The sequence below is a fragment of the Equus przewalskii genome, chromosome X (genome assembly GCF_037783145.1).
Source record: "Equus przewalskii isolate Varuska chromosome X, EquPr2, whole genome shotgun sequence".
Classification (NCBI taxonomy): domain Eukaryota; kingdom Metazoa; phylum Chordata; class Mammalia; order Perissodactyla; family Equidae; genus Equus; species Equus przewalskii.
Window position 1 is genome coordinate 26,584,770 of NC_091863.1, and position 24,326 is coordinate 26,609,095.

General features: G+C 36.2%; 1 protein-coding gene across 8 annotated transcripts in view; it reads right to left on the reverse strand.

Annotated features, from left to right (window-relative positions):
- DMD (dystrophin) overlaps positions 1–24,326 on the reverse strand; it is a 2,264,041-nt gene that overhangs the window by 1,554,854 nt on the left and 684,861 nt on the right. For all 8 annotated transcript variants that reach the window (XM_070604303.1, XM_070604310.1, XM_070604305.1 and 5 more), the window contains exons 3-4: positions 10,145–10,237; positions 8,631–8,708 (exon numbers count right to left, since the gene is read on the reverse strand). In XM_070604303.1, the coding sequence (XP_070460404.1) occupies positions 8,631–8,708; positions 10,145–10,237 (171 nt within the window). The remainder of the gene's footprint in view (positions 1–8,630; positions 8,709–10,144; positions 10,238–24,326) is intronic.

Genomic DNA, 24,326 nt, shown 5'->3' on the forward strand with positions numbered 1-24,326 from the left:
ATGAACACTATATCATTTTTCAGATCAGTGACATTTGACAACCACTCAATCTAATTCAGTAACAATTTTCAATGATGTGATTAAGTGAATATGTGAACATAACTGACATTTGAAAGTTCACCCTAGGCTTTTTAAATACTCACTTTGGATTTGTGGCTTAATAATGTATAATAATGGTCTTATTTGCTTTGTGCAATCTCACATTGTACATGTTACTTGGTAAAAATTTGCCATTTTGTCATAGACAATTGATGAGAGTGGCAAACTGAACATACTTATGAGATCTACAACTGTGTCAGCTAATATTACATCATATTAAATCAGTAAAGTCCTGGTATATACCCAGGATATAGTTCAACATGACATTTTTTGTAATCTTTAAAATAATGATGGAGGGCATTCTATGACTTCAAAAAGGCATTGGGATTCATAAAACAAAAACATGGAAATTTGGAGATGGAAGAAGAGGAAACAAAGTGAGATCAGCCAATAAAAGAAAGACAGGTATAATAATGCATCTGGAGGGTAATTTAAAACACCACAGATGGTTAAATCTCCCTACTAGATTTTCAATGGCTAAGTTCCTTTGCCAGTGGAAAAGATCAAGCATTATTGAACTAGACATAAAATGGTTAAAATGCCATTGACCGAAACTTAGTTATATCTAAGAAAAAATGCATCAATAAACAAATTTAAAAGACCCATTAAATAGCTCTTTTCATTTGAGAAAAGATGAGGTTGGAGACCTGTAGAACTGAATTCAGATGCCTGCTGAAGGAGACTACCCACAATCAAGAGTGGAGAAGGGTAAAGGAATGAGAGAATGGCAATATGAGAGATGAGAGATGCTTCCATATTATCTGTGATTTGCTCTATCTACCTTCAACAAGTCACAAATAAATGGAAGCTGTGGACACGTTTTTATCTTGAGCCAGTGTGTAGATAAGCATAACCACTTGGTTTATCTCCTGTTTCCCAGGATGTTGTACTTTCTTTCGTTTGCTTTTTAAAACCATGACCAACTTTATTACAAATGAGCTTTGCCCTCAGCAAATATTGTAATAAAGGTATCATTGCACTTAGAAGTACTTTCCTCTCAATAAGTGGTTTTTGAAAATAAATTATTGATAGCAGGGATAAGTTCGTGCTAAAACAGCTACCACAGAGAATGCAAATCAGAACATAAATGTGGTGTCTGAGCCCTACAGAGCTAAGCTGTTGAGTGGCATTTGAGTGACGATAGCAAGTTAGATGTCAGGACAGAGAAAGAAAAACTGAGGCACAGGGTCAAACTGAGTTGCTTAGTTTAGAACTAGGGAATGTGCTAAAAACTAGTCACTTATGGCAGAGGAAGAGGCCAAAGTAGAGGAGACCCTAAGGAAGAAGAAGAAAGAACTTGACCTAAGAGGATCTTGAAACTACCGCAGAGCATCCTCTCAAAAGGAAGCTTCTAATACCTCTAATACCTCTAATACAAGAGAGAGCTAATTTTTTTAGAGTGCTTTTAAAACTTAGGTTTGTGGATAGATTTGTAGAACTGGTTTTCTATTAGTATGATTTTCTATTAGCAATTATCAATTTCTTAAAAGTTTGAACGAACTTACCACTGATTCCTTTAGACTCAGAAGCCTTTGTGAAAGCTTTGTTTTGTTTTATGATTTCTTAAGTTCTCTTGGTTATTGATTAAGGTATTCTATATTCCATTGTGTTAATTTTTGTAATTTATGATTTTAAATAGGTTATACTCCAATTTAATAGATTTTTTATAATCAACATATAGTTCTGTATAGATTCCATTTCTGGTTTCAATATGTCTTGTACTTATGATTAATCTTTTCTTTCTATGTTTAAATTACATATATTTGCTTTTTTCCCTCCTCTTTTTCCTGATTAAGTTTATAAGAGACTAATCTATTTTATTATTTTATTACAAAGAACTAAGTTCTTAAATTCATCTAGTGTTTTTTCTTTCTAACTGATTTATTTCTTCATTTATTATTTATTTCCTACTTTCCTTAGAGCATTTTTTCTTTTTGTAAAATTTATGGTTGAAAGCTTGAATTAATTTATCTTTTCTTTCTTTTTTAGTGAGGATCACAGCAAAGACCAAAATGAAACCTCAGGGTAGAACCAAGGCCATTTCTCATGGGTTTTCCATGGAATACTTTTTCCTACACGTGTGGATTTTACTCTTGGTTTCCTATACATTTTAAATTAATCAAATTGAATTTTTTAAAGTACTAATAGTTTCTGGTGTTATATTATTATCAAAAAGTATGCACTGTAAAAGCTCTTTGTTATGTGCCTAATGACATTTTCACTGCATCCTAATATATTATCTTTTTTTATACATATGGCACAAACATTTTTAAATATTTGTCTTCTCCTATGCCTTTAGTAAGTTTGTATAGCAGGGCAGAAGCTGGAAATCACTCTTAGTCTGTCTTTCTCTTCTTACTCTGGTGTTCCCCAGAAGCATAGGAAGGAGTGTGATATCACCTGTTCCAAAACTAGCCAGAAACTACCTCTACTCCCTGTCAGCAAGTGCAGGAGATGGTATGGCCTCAAAAGTAAACGGCTTCCTGGTACACTCAACAAGGTTGGGTGCTAGCCAACATCAGGGCTGTCAATGTAGAGATTCCCATGTCCCCTTTTGACCAGAAAAAAAATGGAGATACCTAGAATGCTGGGTTTTCTCTGTCTGTTCCCCCTCCCATGTTCTTCATCCCTTCTTTGGTTGAGATGACCCGTCTACTATGAGATGATTCCATCACCTGGGATCTCTTACCTTCTGGCTTCTGGTTGAGTTCAACCAATGAGTAGCACTGGCAGAATATTAGAGGATTGGATAGAGAGTCTAAGGTATGGATCTTCTCCCAACACCCCCAGCAGGACAGAATTTGAGAGTAACTGCACTTTTTAGGTACGTATGGTGGCAGTTGCTGTCCAGTGGACCCTCTCCCAAGGTTACTGCTTTCACGGGTTTAAGGTAACAGGTCTCTCCCCTTGTCTCTTTAGGTTTAGAGGTAGTAAAGGCTATTAACTCGTGTTAGTCCCTGGGTGTTTCACCATTCATTGTTAGTTCCTTTAATCCTGCCCACACTTTATATATTCTCTTCATTACAGTCTCCTCAACTTTGTCTTTGTATAAGCTTTCTGTTTCATACCAGGAATGTTAATGACACTCTTGGCTCAACGATATGACTTGGACTGTGGATGGTGACTGTATCAGTGGATTCTTCAGTGGACTGTAGACGAAAGGCTTTTTCCTTGCCTATGAAAGCCACCACATAGGTCTACTGATCTCTAGCCATTCCCTAGGGATAGGGAAGAAGATTCCTAATAACGACAAAGTTAGAATTTTCTGAATGCCTGTTTGAAAGCTCAGATTTGGATTTGGTTCATTTAAATGAAATTATAAACTACTTTTTTTCTTGAAAATCCAACTTTATGAGAGAGGAAGTTTATATATAATGCACACATACTTTATAGAATCATCTATGCTTTGGAGTGTTAATGGGTAGAAGATCACTGTTAAATCTACTGTTTATTTATGTTATTTGTATTCTCAATTCTTTTGGCTGTGAAATGTGTTGTAATCTGCCAATGGGAAAGTAAAGGCTCTGAATAAAAATATATTTCCATCATTTTTTATTTGTGGTTTTAGCAGTATTTCTGTTATGCAGCTAGTTGTATTACGTTTTAATTATTGATTATAACTTTCTTAGATAAAAATAGTATTTTAAATACTTATGTTTCTTTATTAGTATTTCTATCTCTGATTTTGAACAGAACTTGTTTTATTACCTGTTTAATTGATAATTGCCATTTTTGTTGTTAGTCATTGTCATCTCATTCAGAACTAAATTCAAACCCTAACCGTGGCTCCTCAGGTTTTCCCCTTCCCAGCACCACCCCACTATCTCTCCGATCCTCTTCTCTACTACATTTTTTCCCACATTCAGTCCTCTCTACCTACTGAGTCCTATTTCCAAAAGCTTTTTCCCCTCAAGGTCTTTTTATCCGTTTGCCTGGACATTTTCCTATAGATAATCCCATGGCTCCCTCCCTCACTTCCTTCCAGTCTCTACCCATATGACAACTTAACCAAAAGGGCTTCCCACACCCCCTATTCTGTTTATTTCTTCTTCATTCACTTAGCTATCACTACATATGTTATACATATTTCATGTCCCCTGGTATGTCACTGTAAACTCCACGACATAAAGGATTATGTTTGTTCCAATCACTAACTGCAGTGCCCCTACCACCTAGAATACAACCTGACATATAGTAGACACTCAGTAAATAATGTGTTGAGTGGAAATATACTAACATTATTCTCTTTGAGATGTGATTACTCAAAATCACCAATCAATACCTCCTATAGTTCATCCTGATTTGATAATTTGTGACTTTTAAAAGGAAATTTGAAATAGTCCTATCTACTATTTTATTTAATATGCTGATTTATTTATATCCTGCCCCAGGCTCATTTAGTCATCTCATATAGAACACCCAAGCCCATCTTTAAAAAAATCCTGCTCTTGAACAGTCTCTTTGATTTAATTGTGTGTTTATTGTTTATGGTAATAATCAGAGACTACCAAACATGTCCCTTGGAATATTTTCCATTTCTTTTGTACTTTCTTTTATCACAAAATAATGGAGAAATATAAAATGATAATAAATTTACTTTTGAGTATTTGTATTCTATATCTTTCTGCCTGGGGCTAACTCAGGTAAAGATTATTTCGCTCTGGGTTTTGGTTTCCACTTGAGAATGTTTTACTCGAGATTCTGTCCTTTAATACAGAGACCGAAGTTGTAAGCCATTCCCCATTAAGGCCCTGGCTCAGAAGGGAGCATTGGGGAAATCTGCCTTGAAGGGCTCCTTCTTAAACTGAACCTTCATTTTGGGGTCCTACTCTTATAAAACATTGGAAGGTTCTCAAGGTTTTCTATTTTCAGTAAGAAATACAACCTTAAGAGAAAAGATCCATAAACTGCGTTAATCACATTCTAATTTTGTACATTTGCTTATCACATTTCATTAACCAATTTCATAATAAAATACATGGTCTATGGTCAGATTGATAAAAATATGACTATCATTTGGAGTTTGGGAGGTTGTAAGATCAGGTTTACTTTCCCTTCATAAGTTCCTCTTTTTTAACTTTTAAAAAAATTTGAACTATAGCATACATACAGAAAAGTGTTCTTCAGTGTACAGCTTGATAAATTTTCTCAAAGCAAATGCACCTGTGTGACAACCACCAGGTCAAAATATGGAATATCTTCAACAACTCCAAAGATTCCATCACGCATTCCAAAATTGAACCACTCTCCTGACTTTGAAACCTATGGAAGTATTTTGCCTGTTTTTGAAGTTTAATTAAAAGAAATTATAGTAGGTATATTTTTGTGTCTCACTTCTTTTGCTCAAATTTCTTTCAGGAAATTGATCCATCTTGATTATTGTGTGTAACTATTATTTGTTGATTTTCGTTCTTGTTTTGGCTATTACAAATTAAGCTGCTATGAACATTCTCAAATATATTGTGTGTGTGTGTGTGTGTGTGCACATGCGTGTGTGTGTGTGAGTGTGTATACACATTTGGCAAACATTGAAATGGTTATATGACAAAGAATGAAATTGTTGGGTCATAAAATTGTGCATTTTCAGGGGGCCGGCCCGGTGGCGCAGCGGTTAAGTTCGCACGTTCCGCTTCTCGGCGGCCCGGGGTTCCCTGGTTCGGATCCCGGGTGCGGACATGGCACTGCTTGGCAGCCATGCTGTGGTAGGCGTCCCACGTATAAACTAGAGGAAGATGGGCACGGATGTTAGCTCAGAGCCAGGCTTCCTCAGCAAAAAGAGGAGGACTGGCAGTAGTTAGCTGAGGGCTAATCTTCCTCCAAAAAAAAAATTGTGCATTTTCATCATATTTAGTATGTAATGCCAAACTATTTTCAATCATTATATGAATTACATTTCCACCAGTTAGTTATCAGAATTCAAGTTATTCCATACCCTCATGTACATTTGGTATTATGAGTCTTTCTAATTTCAGACATTTTTTGTTAGTTTGCATTGGTATTTCATTGCAGTTTTAATTTAAATTTTCCCAATTACTGCTGAGGTTGAACACTTTTTAATATTATTCTAGAACTTCTGAACATTCACTTTGGTGAAGTTCTTGCTTAAGTTTGTTGCCCATTTTGTTCTAATGGATTTTTTTTCATTCTGTAAAGCCTAAAATTAAAAAAAAATAAACTGTAGAAGAAAATCATAGCAGAAACTTATATACTCAGTAGTATAAAGGTGTGAATTCTTCCTAAAGTGCTCTATAGATTTTACTTAATGTTGATCATATTTGAAACACAATTTATGTGGAAATTAAAAAGATGATTATAAAATGAACATAGAAATACAAAGGGTTGATATAGGTAAGAAAATATTGAACAAGAAAAAAGTGGGATAACTTAAGTTCACCAGATACCAAGATGTATTATAAAACTGCAGTAATCCATGGGGCGTGATATTTGTGCACGTATACACAAGTAGAACAATGAAAGTGAATTTAAGTCCAGAAACAGAACGACGTATGTACTGCCAAATTTTTATGACATACCTAGTATTGGAGAGAAATGGGTAAGCAACATTCTCTTAAACAAATGGTCTTATGGTAACTAGATTCCAAATGACAAAAAGAAACTGAATCTTAACCCATTCCTCACACTATATAAAATAATCAATTCCAGGTGAAATATAGACCCGAATTCAAGTGGTGAAGTAATAGAGTTTATACAGATGACAACAAAACGTAATATCATAATGACTTTGGGCAGGCAGCTATTTCTTAAACAGGACACAAAATTATAAAGTGAGTCTATGGAAATGACCTACATAGAGATGAAGAAGTTCTCTTTATCAAAATATACCATTGAGTCAGTAAAAATGTAATCAACAGAGAAAGAAATTATATTTGCAATACCTAAAACAAACAAAGGACTCAAATCCAGAACAGAGGAGCAAGTCATAATTTTGATGGCGTTCAAGTTAATTTTTCTCTGTTTGAATCATGTCTTTGGTTTCACATCTAAGAAATATTTGGGTATCCTAAAGTCATAGAGATTTTCTTTTATGGTTTCTCTGGTTTTATTGCCAGAATTTCTTCTGGGCCTATATTAAAAACTGTGAGGTTAATAATTGTAATATGCAGAGGAAACCCTGTAAATTCATAATCTATAATCAGTATGTGAAAAAAACTCTTATCAAACAAAATCTATGGCTACATTAATCTACTATTTTAGAGGACATCCAACAGCCTATTTTTTAATATGACATTTTCTTGGTGGAATGAGATCAACTACATCAAATAGATTGAATCTAGTAATTCTTTGAATTTTCTGCTGTTTTCCTTGTTTTTATATTTCATAATGTCATATGAGGAATTGATACTTAAAAAGACATTTTCTTTGTGTAAGTTCCCAATATCTTTAAACAATTTTCTTAATGTATATGATACTGATCTTTCAAAAGGTTCTATCAGATTAATAATGAGGCAAACATTCTATAGACTCTCTTATTCTGGCTGCATAAAATGTGAAAATATAGAGTTAATCACTTCATAAAATAATAAAAATATATAATGTTTCTATAAAATAATTTTCATAGGTTAAATATGACAATAAGTCGAAATTCATAAAATCAACCAATTGCTGCACAGCCTTCACTTCCATTTCCCTGTGATGTCCTCTCCCTGCCAGACAAGCTGAGCAACATTTGGGGGAGTATACATTATTACTAATCTATCACTGATTATGGTTATTTTAAGAGTATGTGATCAATTTATTTGAATTTATCCTTGAGAGAGAGATGTAATGTAATTAGGAAGCTACTAAAAGTGCCTGGTAAATGTATTGGTCGATTAGAAAGATTGTCGGAAGTTAATAGGAAAGGCGGACCGCCTCCAATGTCATGATAGAGGGGAGGAATCTCAAAGTCACTTTGAGGAGACAAGAGTTCCTTTAATCTACACACTTGTTTAGGTATGATTGTCGACTTTTTCTAATACCACATGTATCCTTTCATCTAGTTAAACTAAATCAAACATGGGAATAGAAAACAAATTAGCAGCTCTTACCCTGAGTTGAAATAGTGATTTTTCTGTGTAACTTTCATACTTGGATGTGGTATCTAACAAATGTCTTAATTCAAACAAATTTTATCAACATGTGTGAACACACTTTATACATAAAAAATACTATTCAGCCTAGTAAAAGCCATTTGTTGCATGGAAACACTGCTATGTGGAACTGAGTTCACCAGAGAACTGAATGTGTCCACCAAACATAACAGCATCATGTAAAATCTGAAAACAGCACAGAGAAGCCTATCAGGCCTGGGTCACGCCTTTCCCTGGCCCCAGTGGCTGCATGCATTTACTTCCCAAATCACATTAACCGCAAGCAGACGCACGTGAACTAGAACATGTGCTGTTAAGAAAAACTGTTTTGATTTACAAGAAAACTTCAGATGTTTTCCCTGCATTTTGGACCAAAGCCTTCATTCAAACATTAAGCATGCTGTCTCACAGTATTCAGACTCTGTCCAGGTCTCCACTTACATTATTTTTCTGCAAGACTCGCAGTGCCTTGTTGACATTGTTCAGGGCATGAACTCTTGTGGATCCTTTTTCTTTTGGCTGAAAACAAAATGAAACAATGTTTACTGCCAAGCAGAGAAAGCAACAATCTACTAGAAATGAAACAATTTATATGTTTACTTCAAAGTTTGAATATTTTAAATGAACATAGGCTGTGACGCCTTAAAAATAATGAATTTAACTGCTTTGGGCTAACTGTCCTCGTTATAGGACTTTCCTAACATGACTCGATCAGTCCTCAAGAAGAATGTTAGCATTTTTTTCTTCACAAAAGCTATTTAGGTTACAAACTCCCCTTCATTCTGCTGCCCAGTTGGGAATAACTGCATGACCACCACGGGAAACATCAGCATGCACAAGGACATCTGCTAGTAGGATAGATAAGTGAGTTAATTTCCACACTTTTTAGGAAAATTTAATAGAGATTTAAGCCTAGCAAAATTACATAGTAATGCCAAATAGGGTTATAGGAAACTATTTCTGTGAATATTGCCTTAATTGTCTTAGTCACTGAAGCTCAAAACCTTAATCATCTTTGGTTCTCTAACCCTCACTTTCAATACCAAAGGTCATATCTTGTCCTGTAATTTTCTTCTTCTTCTTCTTTTTTTTTTGGTGAGGAAGATTGGCCCTGAGCTAACATCTGTTGCCAATCTTCCTCTTTTTGCTTGAGGAAGATTGTTGCTGAGCTAACATCTGTGCCAATCTTCCTTTATTTTATGTGATACACCACCACAACATGGCTTGATGAGTGGTGCTAGGTCCACACCCAGGATCCGAACCTATGAACCCCAGGTCACCAAAGTGGAGTGTGTGAACTTAACTACTATGCCACCAAGCCAGCCCCTCTTGTCCCGTAATTTTTAAGCTGACATTTGCCTAGTTCATTACAATATAAGGATTAATTCATTTATTCAGTTGTGGAGTTTTAGAAATTCCACCATTATGATGCTGCTGTATTTACTCCTAAAATGAGATCTACCCTCTTAATAAAGTTTTTAAGTGTACAGTAAAGTATTGTTAACTATAGGCACAAAGTTGTACAGCAGATCGCAGAAATTTATTCATGTTGCATAACTGAAACTTTATACCTGTTGAACAGCAACTCCCCATTTTATATATCTCATATTAAATGTTCTTATCACAATAAAAAATAAAATTAAACTTAAAAAGTCAGTCTGTATAAAAAACTTTATAAAAATACATTCAATGACAAAGATACCAAATATTAAAAGCAAATATCTATTAATTAACTTATATTACTTAGAATTTTCATCTTCTTGTTCTGCGTATGATAGAAATAGACCAAAATGAAAACACTGTTGTGAGATTATTTTATTTAGGAATAGGTCTTGTATTTCTAGTTAAATCAGTAATTCATAAATTATTGAATTTTACTAGATCTCATAAAACTATGCTGAGTTTGTTTCTGGTCTGAAATTTTACTGCTAATGTGAACTTCATCACTTACGTACCAGTTGTTGCCCTGTCAGGCCTTCGAGAAGGTCTAGGAGGCGTCTCCCATCCTGTAGGTCACTGAAGAGGTTCTCTATATGCTGCTTCCCAAACTGAAATACAAAATATATCCAATTAAACAAAGCACACTTCCAGTGATCCATTTCCATGATTATGCCCTTAAAATTTAAAGCTATGTTTAAGAATATTTAATGTACCTAATTCTTAATTTGCCAAGGGTGATGGATAAAAGTAAAAAACAAAAACCAAAAAGCAATATATCATCATTAGGTCATATCTATTTAAATTGTTTTTTAAAAAAACAAGAGTTGGAGATCTATAGCCTAATTCATCTAACTAACTCAACTTTTTGAATGGTGATTCTATGAAGGAAAGAAAAAATGTTTAAGTTATCAGGCAGTTGGGTGTATGGAGAGAATCACACAAAGACCGCAGACAATTTGCCCTGGGTAGGTGCATAAAATTTAACTGTTTGGTTTACTTGGAAATATAATGCATAATCATAGAAGGTTCACCATCCTTCACCCATAAGACACACTTTCTCTGCATATACATTTTGCATGCTGCCTCAGAATGACCCATTCTCATATGGATGGCACAAATTTTAGAAAGGTCTGATTTAAATTGAGTTGAAATAGGCCCGTGAAACTTTTCATCTGTTTTTTTCAGTTTTTTCCTTGAGAATCATACTGAGGAAAAATAATAGCCACTAATCACATCTAACACTTTTTGAGTAACTACTCATGAGAAACACTCTACTAAATGAGTGGATCTTATAATCTTTGTGACATTTCTGTGAGGTTAGTATTAATATACTTATTGTACAGATGAGATGAAGAGGTTGAACACATGATCCTTTGTCACAAAACTAGAAGGTGGTAAAGCCAAGATTTTAGCCCAGATCTGTCTTACTCCTGGGGGCCTTGTTTTTTCTATTTTATTGTGCTGCTTCCTTGGCCTTTTCCTCCTTCCATTTGATTATCTTTCAAATATTTTATTTCTTCTGTCATGCCCCCAAATATTTTCTTTTTCTGGTTTAAAGCCTATAATCCCTTCATATGAAATAATTCACAACTCTTTTTATCTCCCAAGCTATCTAGAAAGCCATAATTTATCAGTGACAGGTGTTTATTGAGCACCAATAAACCTGAGCTGGGTGCTGGAGTATACAATAGTAAATCAGATGGACATGACCCCAGCCCTTGTGGAACTTTGAATCCAGCAGGGAAAACAAATATTCCTAAAAGGAATATTACACAGAAGCAGTAAAAGGGACCCAGGAGCACACATCTGTGGGAAGTCCCATAGCCTGGGGATCAGGAAATCCTTTCCCCAAAATGTCAGATGGTGGGCCTAACATGGACCTATGGGTGATTGGGCTCTTTTCATCCACTCCTTCGATCACACACAAACTTTGAATCTTACATAGGTCAAGAAAATCAAGAGCAGCCCTGGATTACAGGCAAAGACATTCCTGAAGCCTCTAAGATTGAAGACATAGAATTCAGGCTCTCCCTACAGCCAGGGAGCCATGTCAATGACAAGTCCTGTTAATGCCCAGATGTTTCACTTAATGAGAACACTGACCCCTGCAAGAAGTCCACCAGCCCTTTTATGCCCAGCATTGGTAATCAAGCTACATACTATGTCCTTTGACAAAGATAACTACAAGTTATTCTTTTGAATTTCTACTCAAATAGTTCTGTTTAAAAATTTCAAGACAAAAAGAACACAACATAAAACACTAACATGCTGGGATTTTTAAAAAGCAACTTTACTACTCATAATGTATAAGTAAATCTTAAAAGAACAGTGCAGTTTTTATGAAACTTTAAGGAAAGCTTTCTACTAATGAGTAAAGCAAATGAATGTATACTTCATAATAATTTTGTCAAGAACCACATATATAACCTGCAATAACTTGGTATTTTGGGGATTATATTAAGGTTTTATTTTCAAAGTGGTTGAAGGTCTACAGTGGCTTGAAAATGTTGGATTTTTTTCAGGAGCAAAATTTTACAGATGCATTTGAGAAGTGTGTGGCTTCTAAACTTATCGACCAAAAGAATATTGCACACTGAAATGTGTCAAGTTTTGAAGAAAATAAAATATAGTTAGCTGACAGAGATACCTGTTCTTATGAAAACAATTTATCTAGATAGATAGACAACAATGTCTGTCAAACCAGGAAAGCTGTGGGTGGCAAAATATTCATTCAAGAAGAAGAGCAGAGACTAGGAAAGGGGTAAGTCTTGGGGCACAGAATAAAGCATGAACCCCAAGGCCAGAGGGATCATCTAGCATCCAAAACACAAGGACTATAGAAAGCTTGTGCTTTGGGGAAAGGAGTCTAGACAGAAGTCGACAAGGCAAACAGGATCTTGCTTTGATCCAAACTTATACACACAGACCAGGGTATTTTATAATTCTCCCTTTTAAACTGGAATCAAACAAAATGGAGAGACAGTGAAGGATTGTAGGCTAGTCAGAGGCCACCAGGCAGATTTAGTTGGAGTGCCTAGAAAGCAATGAGGTGATAGAGAAAAAGACAGCTCCTGGTGTCATAGATAATTTCCAAAACTCATGAATCAATAATATATTAAAAGATCACAATTGAAATCCAATTTCTATTTGTTATATCCACCACATTCTCTAATAGAGTGCTTCTCAGAATGTTCCACCAAAGCATCCTTCCAGCAGGTGAGATTGAATGAATTTACATATGTTTTATATTAAGAATTCATGGAGATTTTGCATTTCTCTCTTAATGTTTGTTTTAATTTAAAAGTAATTTCAAGCACTTTTGAGTGATATTCCCCCTCCTACGGTCTAATTAAAGTGATGTTCAATGAAATGTACAATGTTTAGCCTGTAACTTGATGGATCCTCGGGTGCTCAGTCTTATTCCTCCTGTAGTTTGAATACCCCATGGAAAGCAAAACATTGAATTTCTTTTGGATGGTTTTCATTTCTTTCCTAGATTCAACTCTTCATTCCATAGCATTATAGATATGATGTAGCAAAAGTAGAGCATATTTCAGAGGCAAAAATAGCTCACTTTTAAACTCAAGTCTCCTATTCACTAGCTGTGCTATCTCGGTGATTTGTGACTTGGCCTTTCTGAGGCACGATTTACTCATTAGTAAAATGGAAATTGAAATAATACCTCAGATTATTTCTCTGAGGTTTAAATGAAACAGTGTAGGTATATTATATAGACTTGGCAAATGGTAGGCACTCAATAAATATAGGATTATTTTTCTGTTATATTCTATTATCCCTTGACTTCTCTTTCTTTCACCAAATTCTAGATATCAATACAATTATGATACATTATTGGATCTACTAGAAAATGCATATCTCACATATAATGTGTTCTGTATCTCTTAGTTTGGTACCCCTGTAAAACTGAAAGTCAAAGAGGGAAGATGTTATTCCATATTCAATTACTAATACCGGTAAATGTGGATGGCATAGGGGAAATATTCAGAGGCTTCAAGCTCTTTCTCTTTTTTCTTGTTCTTCTGATTACTTTTAATTAAACCTTTTGTTTTCCTCCCACTTCTTCTACATCAACCATGTCTTTTTATTGTAAGTGACATTTATGTCATGAAAACAATAATATTTCCTTAGAAGTCCTATCTTTAATAGCTTCCTTTTCAAGTGTATGAAATTTATTTTTCATACACACAAAACATTAAACCCTCTTTGGGCCATACGACCGTTTGGCTCTCTGTCCTCAATCTCTTTTATGACTAATATTTTCTTTAAAGCTTGACATTTTGATATTACTCAGCAATTTCCTGTATTCACTTACATAGTGTCTTCTTCCTTGATAACCCAAATAAGAAGATGAACGGACCATAAAATGAAACAGTAATCCTTTCAGATCACTGTCAGTATGATATAAAGAAATCCAGAATTTCTTTATATCTTTATATAAATAATGCTCAAAAAGAAATTCAGACAAGTTGATTGGTAAGTGGCATAAACAAAGTGAAAAAACTTTATAAAGAGAAAACAACTGAGAAGGGGGCAGAAATGAATTTGTGAAAATATTTAAATAGCTTCTAACTTCAGAGTTGTGCCCATCTTTCAACCTGAAAATACAGAGAGATCAATACAATGTTCCAAGAAAAGGTAAAGAGCACAGGAATAACTTAGCATGGCCTTTGGGCTACAGAAAGGTCAGCCTCTGGACATCTCTGTTGCTCAGAAAGTCAAGATACTTCCCTGTGATTACAAATCTTTAAATACTGTAAACACCAAAAAGGAGGGCAAAATTGATTCAGAACTTATTGGTGAATGCTGCTGATCAGCTCCCATAAAAATAATGCAACCCACTGTAGTATAAATAGGCACTTTTCATAGATGATTGTTTTCTTAAGTATGAATTGTAAAAAGTATTTTATAAGAGAATTTTATTGAGGTATAATATACATACAGGAAATACACATATGTTAAGTGTTAGCTCAATGAATATTCATACTCTGAATATATTCATATTATTAGCACCCAGATGGAGAGAGAGAATATTACCAGCATCCTAGGAGCTTCCTCACACCCGCTTCTGTGTAATAGCTCCTTCAATGATGACCACTATACTGACTTTTAGTACCATAGATTAGTTTTTCCTTGAAAGGAGTCTCTTAAAAACAGAAGAAGGGGGCTGGGCCTGTGGCCAAGTGGTTAAATTTGTGGGCTTTGCTTTGGTGGCCTGTGGTTTGCCAGTTCAGATCCTGGGCACAGACCTATGCACCACTCATCAAGCCATGCTGTGGCGGCATCCCACATAGAAGAACTGGAATGAACTACAACTAGCATATACAACTATGTACTTGGGCCTTGGGGTGAAAAGAAAAAAGAATGAGGAAGATTGGCAACAGTTGTTAGCTCTGGGCCAATCTTCCTCACCAAAAAGTATACTTAAAAAAAAAGAGGGAGAGAGAGTGACGTCAGCATCATGGTGGAGTTAATCTTCCCCCTCCAAAATACAACAAAAAAAATCCATACTCCAAAAAAGGACATCCAAACACATGCAGCCATATGATGCAGGTGGAGAGGCTGCAGCACCCCTCAGAGCAGGCGGAATGAGGTAACAGAAAACTTCACTCCCTCCCCTAAAGACTGCAATCGGGGACAGCAGGAGGACTCCGAGATGGAAGGAATGGGTGAGGAGATGTATGTTCATGGGAACATCATGGATCCCAGAGGGCCCTTGCAGCCTAGAGGGAAGACCTTGACCAGAGCAAGAGCTTTTGCAGGGGGTGACATCATTAAGCCAACATCACAGGAGAGCAGATAGTGAGAACAGAGCAAGAAAACCCCAAGAGCACACATGAGAAATCCCCCCCCCCCCCACCTGCCCAGGGTGGCTACACTGCCAGGGATCTCGGCTGAAGGCAGAGGGTTCAGAATACGTGGCTTTTGACCCCCACCAAGTGGCGATAGGAGGTAAACGCAACCAAATAATACCAGGATACATAAAAACAAAACCACCCCCTCTAGAAATATCAAACATTATATAAACTCTCCAGACCAGAGAGAAAACAAGTACCCAGAATTCAGTACTGAGGGCACAGAAATATGTCATCTAAGTGACAATGAATTCAAAATACCTATCATCAGAAAACTTAATGAGGTAAAAGAGAATGTAGAGAAACAATTCAACAAGTTCAGCAGCTACTTCACAAAAGAGATTGAAACTATAAAGAAGAATTGATCAGAAATATTAGAGATGAAAGACACAATGGAAGAACTAAAACACAATAAGGAGTCCCTGAACATTCAAGTTGACATCATAGAGGAGCATAGCAGCATAATCAAAGATAGACATGTTGAAATGTCCCAGACTGAGGAGGAGAGAGAACTAAGACTAAAAGGAAATGAAGAAAGTCTCCAAGAAATATCTAAGTCAATTAGGAAATTCAACATAAGAATTATAGGTATTAAAGAGGGAGAAGAGAAGGAGAATGGAGCAGAAAGCTTGTTTAAAGAAATAATACCAGAGAACTTCCCAAACCTAGGGAAGGAGATGGAAATCCATGTAGAAGAGGTTTCCAGATCTCCTACATATGTCAATGCAAAAAGACCTACTGCAAAGCATATAGTAGTAAAACTGGCAAAAATGAATGACAAAGAAAGAATACTAAGGGCAGCAAGGCAGAAGAAAATAACCTACAAAGGAACCCCTATCAGGCTTTCAGTGGACTTCTCTGCAGAAACCTTACAGGCTAGGAGAGACTGGAATGACATATTCAAATCTTTGAAAGACAAAAATTTTCAGTCAAGAATACTCTATCCAGCAAAAATATCCTTCAGATACAATGGAGAAATAAAAACTTTCCCAGATAAACAAAAGCTAAGGGGGTTCATAGCCACAAGACCCTCCCAAGAAATCCTCAAGAAGGCCCTCATACCAGAAAAAAAAAAAAAAAAACAGGGAGAAAAGGGTTACAAAGCATGGAGTAAGGAGGTAAATAGGTAGACAGAATCAGAAGAGGATAGCAAATACTCAAGTATGGCATTAAAAGTAAAGGGAAGGATGGGGCCACCCTGGTGGTGCAGTGGTTAAGTTCGCACGTTCTGCTTCGGTGGCCCAGGGTTTACTGGTTCAGATCCCGGGTGCAGACATGGCACCACTTGGCAAAGCCATGCTTTGGCAGGCATCCCACGTATAAAGTAGAGGAAGACGGGCACAGATGTTAGCTCAGGGACAGTCTTCCTCAGCAAAAAAGAGGAGGATTGGCAGTGGATGTTAGCTCAGGGCTAATCTTCCTCAAAAAAAAAAAAAAGTAAAGGGAAGGAAAACACCAAAAACAAAGATAATCTTGTTATTTTAACCACAAACTCACAACACAAGATGGAATAAGATGTGAGAAAAACAACTTAGGAGGTGAGGAGGAAAGGGACTGAATCGGTTTAGAATAAGGAAATAAGAGGCCATCAGAAAATGGACTATCTTACACATGAGATTCTGAATACAAACCTCACAGTAACCACTAAACAAAAAAGAAGAACAGAGACACAAATAATAAATAAGGAGAAAACAAAGAAACACATCATAAAAAACTACATAATTCAATGGGTAGACTCAAACACACAGGATGAGAAACAAAGGAAATGCAGGAGAACCAGAAAATGAGTGATAAAATGGCAGCAGTAAGCCCTCATGTATTGATAATCACCCTAAACTTAAATGGATTGAATTCTCCAATAAAAAGACACAGAGTGGCAAGATGAATTGAAGACTAGGACCCAACAATATGCTACCTTCAGGAAACACATCTCAGCTCCAATGACAAACACAGGCTCAGAGTGAAGGGACAGGAGACAATACTCCAAGCTAATGGCAAACAAAAGAAAGCGTGTTGCAATACTTATACCGACAAAGTAGACTTCAGGATAAGACACTTAAAGATGGACAAAGAGGGGCAGTATATAATGATCAAAGGGACACTCCATCAAGAAGAAATAACACTTATAAATATCTATGCACCCAACACAGGAGCACCCAAGTTCATAAAGTGACTATTAACAAAGCTAAAAGAAGATATTAATAATAACACAATAATAGTAGGGGATCTCAACAGTCCACTCACATCAATGGATAGATCATCCAGAGAGAAAATCAACAAGGAAACAGTGGAATTAAATGAAAAGCTAAACCAGTTGGACTTAATAGACATATATAGAACACTCCACCCCAAAACAGCAGAATACACATTCTTCTCAAGTGCACATGGAACATTCTCAAGGATAGATCATATGTTGGGAAACAAGGCAAGCCTCGACAAATTTAAGAAAATCGAAATAATAGCAAGCATCATTTCTGATCACAATGCTATAAAGCTAGAAATTAATTACAAGAAAAAAGCTGAGAAAGTGACAAAAATGTGGAGACTAAACAACATACTATTGAACAAGCAATGGATCATTGAAGAAATTAAAGGAGAAATCAAAACATATCTGGAGACAAATGAAAATGAAAACATACCATGCCTAGTCATATGGGATGCAGCAAAAGCTGTATTAAGAGGAAAATTCATCACAATACAGGTTCACCTTAACAAACAAGAAAAATCCCAAATAAGCAATCTCAAATTACACCTAACTGAATTAGAAAATGAAGAACAAAGCCTAAAGTCAGCAGGAGAGAAATAATAAAAATCAGAGCAGAAATAAATGCTATTGAAACAAAAAAGGCTACTCAGTAGAAAGGATCAATGAAACACAGAGCTGGTTCTTTGAAAGGATAAATAAAATAGACAATCTCCTAGCCAGAACTACAAAGAAAAAAAGAGAGAAAGCTCATATAAACAAAATTAGAAATGAAAGAGGATAAATAACAACAGATACCACAGAAATACAATGGATTATAAGAGAATACTATGAAAATCTTTATGCCAACAAATTGGATAATCTAGAGGAAATGGAAAAATTCTTAGACTCTTATAACCTCCCAAAACTGAATCAAGAAGAAACAAATAATCCGAATAGACCAATCATGAGTAAACAGATTGACACTGTAATCAAAAGTGTCACAAAGAATAAAAGCCCAGGACCAGATGGCTTCCCTGGGAAATTCTACCAAACTTTCAGAGGATTTAATGCCTACCTTCTCAAGCTATTCCAAGAAAATAAGGAAGATGGAACACTTCCTAACACATTTTACAAGACCCACATCACTCTGATACCAAAGCCTGACAAGGACAACACAATAAAGGAAAACTACAGGCCAATATCGCTGATGAACATAGATGTAAAAATCCTCAGCAAAATATTGGCAACCTGAATACAGCAATATAGCAAAAGGATCATATATCATGATCAAGCGGGATTTATATCAGGGACACAGGGATGGTTCAACTTCCGCAGATCAATCAACAAAATACACCACGTCAACAAATTGAAGAAGAAAAACCACATGATCATCTCAATAGATGCAGAGAAAGCATTTGACAAGATCCAACAGCCATTTATGCTAAAAACTCTTAGCAAAATGTGGATAGAAGGAAATTACCTCAACATAATAAAGGCCATATATGACAAAACCACAGCCAACATCATCCTCAATGGGCAAAAACTGAACCACCATCCCTCTGAGAACAGGAAGAAGACAAGGATGCCCACTATCACCACTCTTATTCAACGTAGTACTGGAGATTTTGGCCAGAGCAATTAGGCAAGACAAAGGAATAAAAGGAATCCAAATAGGGAGTGAAGAAGTGAAACTCTCACTGTTTGTAGATGACATGATCTTATATATAGAAAACCCTAAAGAATCCATTGGAAAACAAGAGGAAATAATTAACAACTACAGTGAAGTTTCAGGGTACAAAATCAACTTACAAAAATCTATTGCGTTTTTATACTCTAATAACGAACTTACAGACAGAGAACTCAAGAATACAAGGCCATTTACAATCGCAACTAAAAGAATAACGTACACAGGAATAAATTTAACCAAGGAGGAGAAGGACTTATCCAATGAAAAGTATAAGACATTACTGAAAGAAACAGATGATGACATACAGAGATGGAAAGAGATTCAATGCACATGGATTGAAATAATAAACATAGCTAAAATGTCCATATTACACAAAGCAATCTACAGATTCAATGCAATCCCAATCAGAATCTCCATGACGTTCTTCATGGAAATAGAACAAAGAATCCTAAAATTCATACGGGGCAACCAAAGACCCCGAATTGCTAAAGCAATACTGAGAAGAAAGAACAAAGCTGGAGGCATCACAATCCCTGACTTCAAAATGTAGTACAAAGCCATAGTGATCAAAACAGCATGATACTGGTACAAAAACAAGCACACAGATCAATGGAACAGAGCTGAAAGCCCAGAAATAAAACCACACATCTGGGGCTGGCCCCGTGGCCGAGTGGTTAAGTTTGCAAACTCCGCTGCAGGTGGCCCAGTGTTTTGTTGGTTCAAATCCTGGGCACGGTCATGGCACTGCTCATCAAACCACGCTGAGGCAGCGTGCCACATGCCACAACTAGAAGGACCCACAACGAAGAATATACAACTATGTACTGGGGGGCTTTGGGGAGAAAAAGGAAAAAAATAAAATCTTTAAAAAAAACACACACACACATCTACGGACAGCTAATCTTTGACAAAGGTGCCAAGAACATACAATGGAGAAAAGATAGTCTCTTCAATAAATGGTGTTGTGAAAACTAGACAGCCACATGCAAAAGAATGAAAGTAGACCGTTATCTCACGCCATACACAAAAATAAACTCAAAATGGATCAAAGACTTGAAGATAAGTCCTGAAACCATAAAACTCCTGGAAGATACTACAGGTAGTACATTCTTTGACATCGAACTTAAAAGGATCTTTTTGAATACCATGTCTTCTCAGACAAGGAAACAAAAGGAAAAAAATAAAGAAGTGGGATTTCATCAGACTAAAGAGCTTCTGCAAGGCAAAAGAAACGAGGATCAAAACAAAGAGACAACCCACAAATTGGGAGAAAATATTTGCAAATCATCTATGTGACAAAGGTCTAATCTCCTTAATACATAAGCAACTCACTCAACTGAACAATAAAAAAAACAAACAGCCTGATCAAAAGATGGGCAGAGGATATGAACAGACATTTTTCCAAAGAAGATATATAGATGGCCAACAAACACATGAAAAGATGTTCAACATCACTAATCATCAGGGAAATGCAAATCAAAACTACACTAAGATACCAACTTACGCCTGTTAAAATGGCTATAATCACTAAGACTAAAAATAACAAATGTTGGAGAGGGTGTGGAGAGACGAGAACCCTCATACACTGCTGGTGGGAAAGCAAACTGGTGCAGTCACTATGCAAAACAATATGGAGATTCCTTTAAAAACTAAAAATAGAACAACCATATGACCCAGCTATCCCACTATTGGGTATCTACCCAAACAACTTGAAATCAACAATCCAAAGTAACATATGCACCCCTATGTTCATTGCAGCACTATTCACAATAGCCATGACATGGAAACAATCCAAGTGCCCATCGACTGATGATTGGATAAAGAAGATGTGGTATATATACACAATGGAATACTACTCAGCCAGAAAAAAAGACAAAATCATCCCATTTGCAACAACATGGATGGACCTGGAGGGAATTATGCTAAGCGAAATAAGCCAGACTGAGAAAGACAAACACCCGAGGATTTCACTCATAGGTGGAATATAAACAAGCACATGGACAAAGAAAACAGTTCATTGGATACCAGGGGAAGAGGGTTTGGGGGTGGGCACAGGGGATGAAGGGGAGCACTTATGTGGTGACAGTCAAGAAATAACGTACAACTGAAATTTCACATTGATGTAAACTATTATGAACTCAATTAAAAAAATAATGCTGGCTTAATATTTCATTTTAGGAAACTGATGATTGAAAGACATCAGATTTAACCAGAGAAAATTTGGAAAGAAGAAAGTTGCATTGATGAAATATGTTTTACAAAGCACAGGCAAGTTGTATAATACAGCTGAATAAGTGAATAAGATTTCTTTCTCTGTATCCAGAATGCCTTGGTTCAAATCCTAGCACTGCCATATTTCAGCTGATATTGAGCAAATAACTTAACCTCTCTGTGCCTCATCTTTTTCATCTGTAAAACAAGGATGTACTATTACCTATGTTGTGGTGCTGTGAAAATTTAAATGCACTTAGAACAGTGCTTTGTTTTAAGATGCACTCAATAAGTGTAGGCTATCATGAATTTATTCCAAATTTTTTAAGCCGCTAATCCATATTTTCTACAATTCTCCTTGAAATGTTTGCTTCAAAGTAAAGAAAGGATCAACTTCAAAGTATTAGTATGGGGATTAAAAGGGTTAATAAATATAAGGTGTCCAGAGTGTTGCCTAGCATAGAAAATGCTCCACAAACTCTGAAATCATTCCCTCCTTCCTTCTTCCTGTTAAATGTCATCATCTGGAGGTGGAGAGTAGGCCTCTCCTTTGAGGATCCCAGAGTCCTAGCAGGGCTTGGGTAGCTTGAGGAAAGTTCAATAAGGGACAATTTACAAAGATGAGTGCAGAGTATAAAGAAACCACCAGAACTGGTAACAGAGAAGTGTTATTATCACTTCTAGACTCATAGGAACGAAGAGAAAGTGAGTGGTTACTGGTCCCTGAACACAGAGGAAGCTGAGAGGGTCATCTGAAAGGAGTTTTGATATTTGGGTGATGAATGCAGCCATTCTGCAGTGAATAATTGCCCTGATCTTCCTTTCCTCCCTCCCTCCCTTCCTCTGACCTCCTGTAAATGCTCCCATTAGCCAAATGCAACTCGAAGCTAGAGGGCAAGGAAGTCTGCTGATATAGTCCACAGAGGTCAGCCTCCCAGGGAAGTGAAAGGTGGAGAATGGACCCAGAGGGTTTACCAAAGACATTCAACACCCTAGACAGGGAAGCAAACTCCTTTTGATCCAAGGGATTCATGTCAGGGATGCCCAGGTCAGGAAATAAATGAAGGCCTAAGTGTTCCTCTCCATGCCTCTTATGTTATTTCTATCACTGGTAATGTCATGTCAAAGAGCCCAATGCATCACTAGGGCGCTTCCTCTTCTATAAAGGAGTATCAAAGAAGTGGAATGTTTCATGGGCTTTAACAGATGAAAATTAACATATATTATTCATTATTCCTTAGCATCAAATACTTTTAGAGACTTCTGTATGCCAGGAACAGTACTAAAATCTGGGCTACAAAGATAATCAAGAAAAATCCAAGTTATTCCTTGGAGCTAAGAAGTGCTCAAGAGCTAAGCTAGATCATATAGTAGTTTTACAATCTCCCCAGATATAAAAAGTTACTTGGCAGTAAGTCTTTATAAAACATAATCACTAGGGCCCAATGTGTATGTTATACTATTAAGTGCACAAGAAAAGATTCAACCAGATTGCACATTAGAACTTTCAACACGAGCCACAACAATAGTTAATGGAAATCAAGTCATTATCTGTAAATGGTCTACTATAAACCCAAAAGTAAAGTGCACTTAACCAAAAGCCATCATGTTCTGTTTTCTGATCAGGTCCATCTTTAACGTGCTTTGTAATAAAACTGAATTCTTAACCTAGGCCTGAGTTTGCTTATCTGTAATTTAGATAAGTCAGTGCTAATTCAATTACTAGGTATTCTAAAACAAAAAGTAGTAAAATTATGGCAAGCAATTTCCTATCTTACATTTCTAGATATAACTTTAATATAATTCACAAATAGTTATTTTAAAATATGTGGAAACCTAACAAACTATGATTATAGCTAATTCTCTTATACCACCGTTAAATACCCCCTATAAATTTAAAATTCTGAAAGTTAAACTCAATTTCTCTATTGAACCACATAGGTATGGGATTTAAGGTCGAGACAGCCCGTGATGGAAATGGAGGTTGGGTAGATTCTATTCCAATAGTGGCTTTTGTCACAGAAAAAACACAGTATAAGGTTTGCAAGATGAAGCACTTCATTTCAAAGCATATAAATAAGACTCTGATGCTTCAAAAAGAAACAAAAAATACTGTGACACAATGGGCACACTCACTAAAGAAATGCCAACTATTAGCACTTAGCTCCAGGCAAAATGCAGAGGGAGAAAGCTATTTAGGTTTCTTCAAATCCAGTAGAAGTAGACTTTATGGCCAAAGGACAACTGAAGATGCCTTTATTTAATAAATGTAAAATTTATTTATAAAATGAACGCTCTTATCATTTCTCAATTACACTGCAGTGCAATTGTGTGTGGACAATTATGTGACAAGACACAGCCACTTCCTAATCATTCCCTGTCTCTCCCTACTAGGAAGTCAGCCTTAGACTATTCATCGTCCCTTCTTCCACACTTATGAGGAGGATCCGCCTACAGGCAGTGCCAAATCAAGGGAACAGGAGACACACAGAAAGGACAAAAGTCACATAGGACAGGATAATTAAATAAGAGTTTCTGTCACTGCTTAACCGCTATTTCCTTTTAATAGCTTGAACCGTATGAAAATTTTACTTCTGCAGTCAAATATGGTTGAATATTGGCACTTTCCTATGATTAAACCTCACGTTTTAGAAAGTCATGAAAAATAAATATTGAGTGCTTAGTTTATGTCAGCCACAATTCTTTACACTGTACATGGATTATTTTAATTAATTCTCACA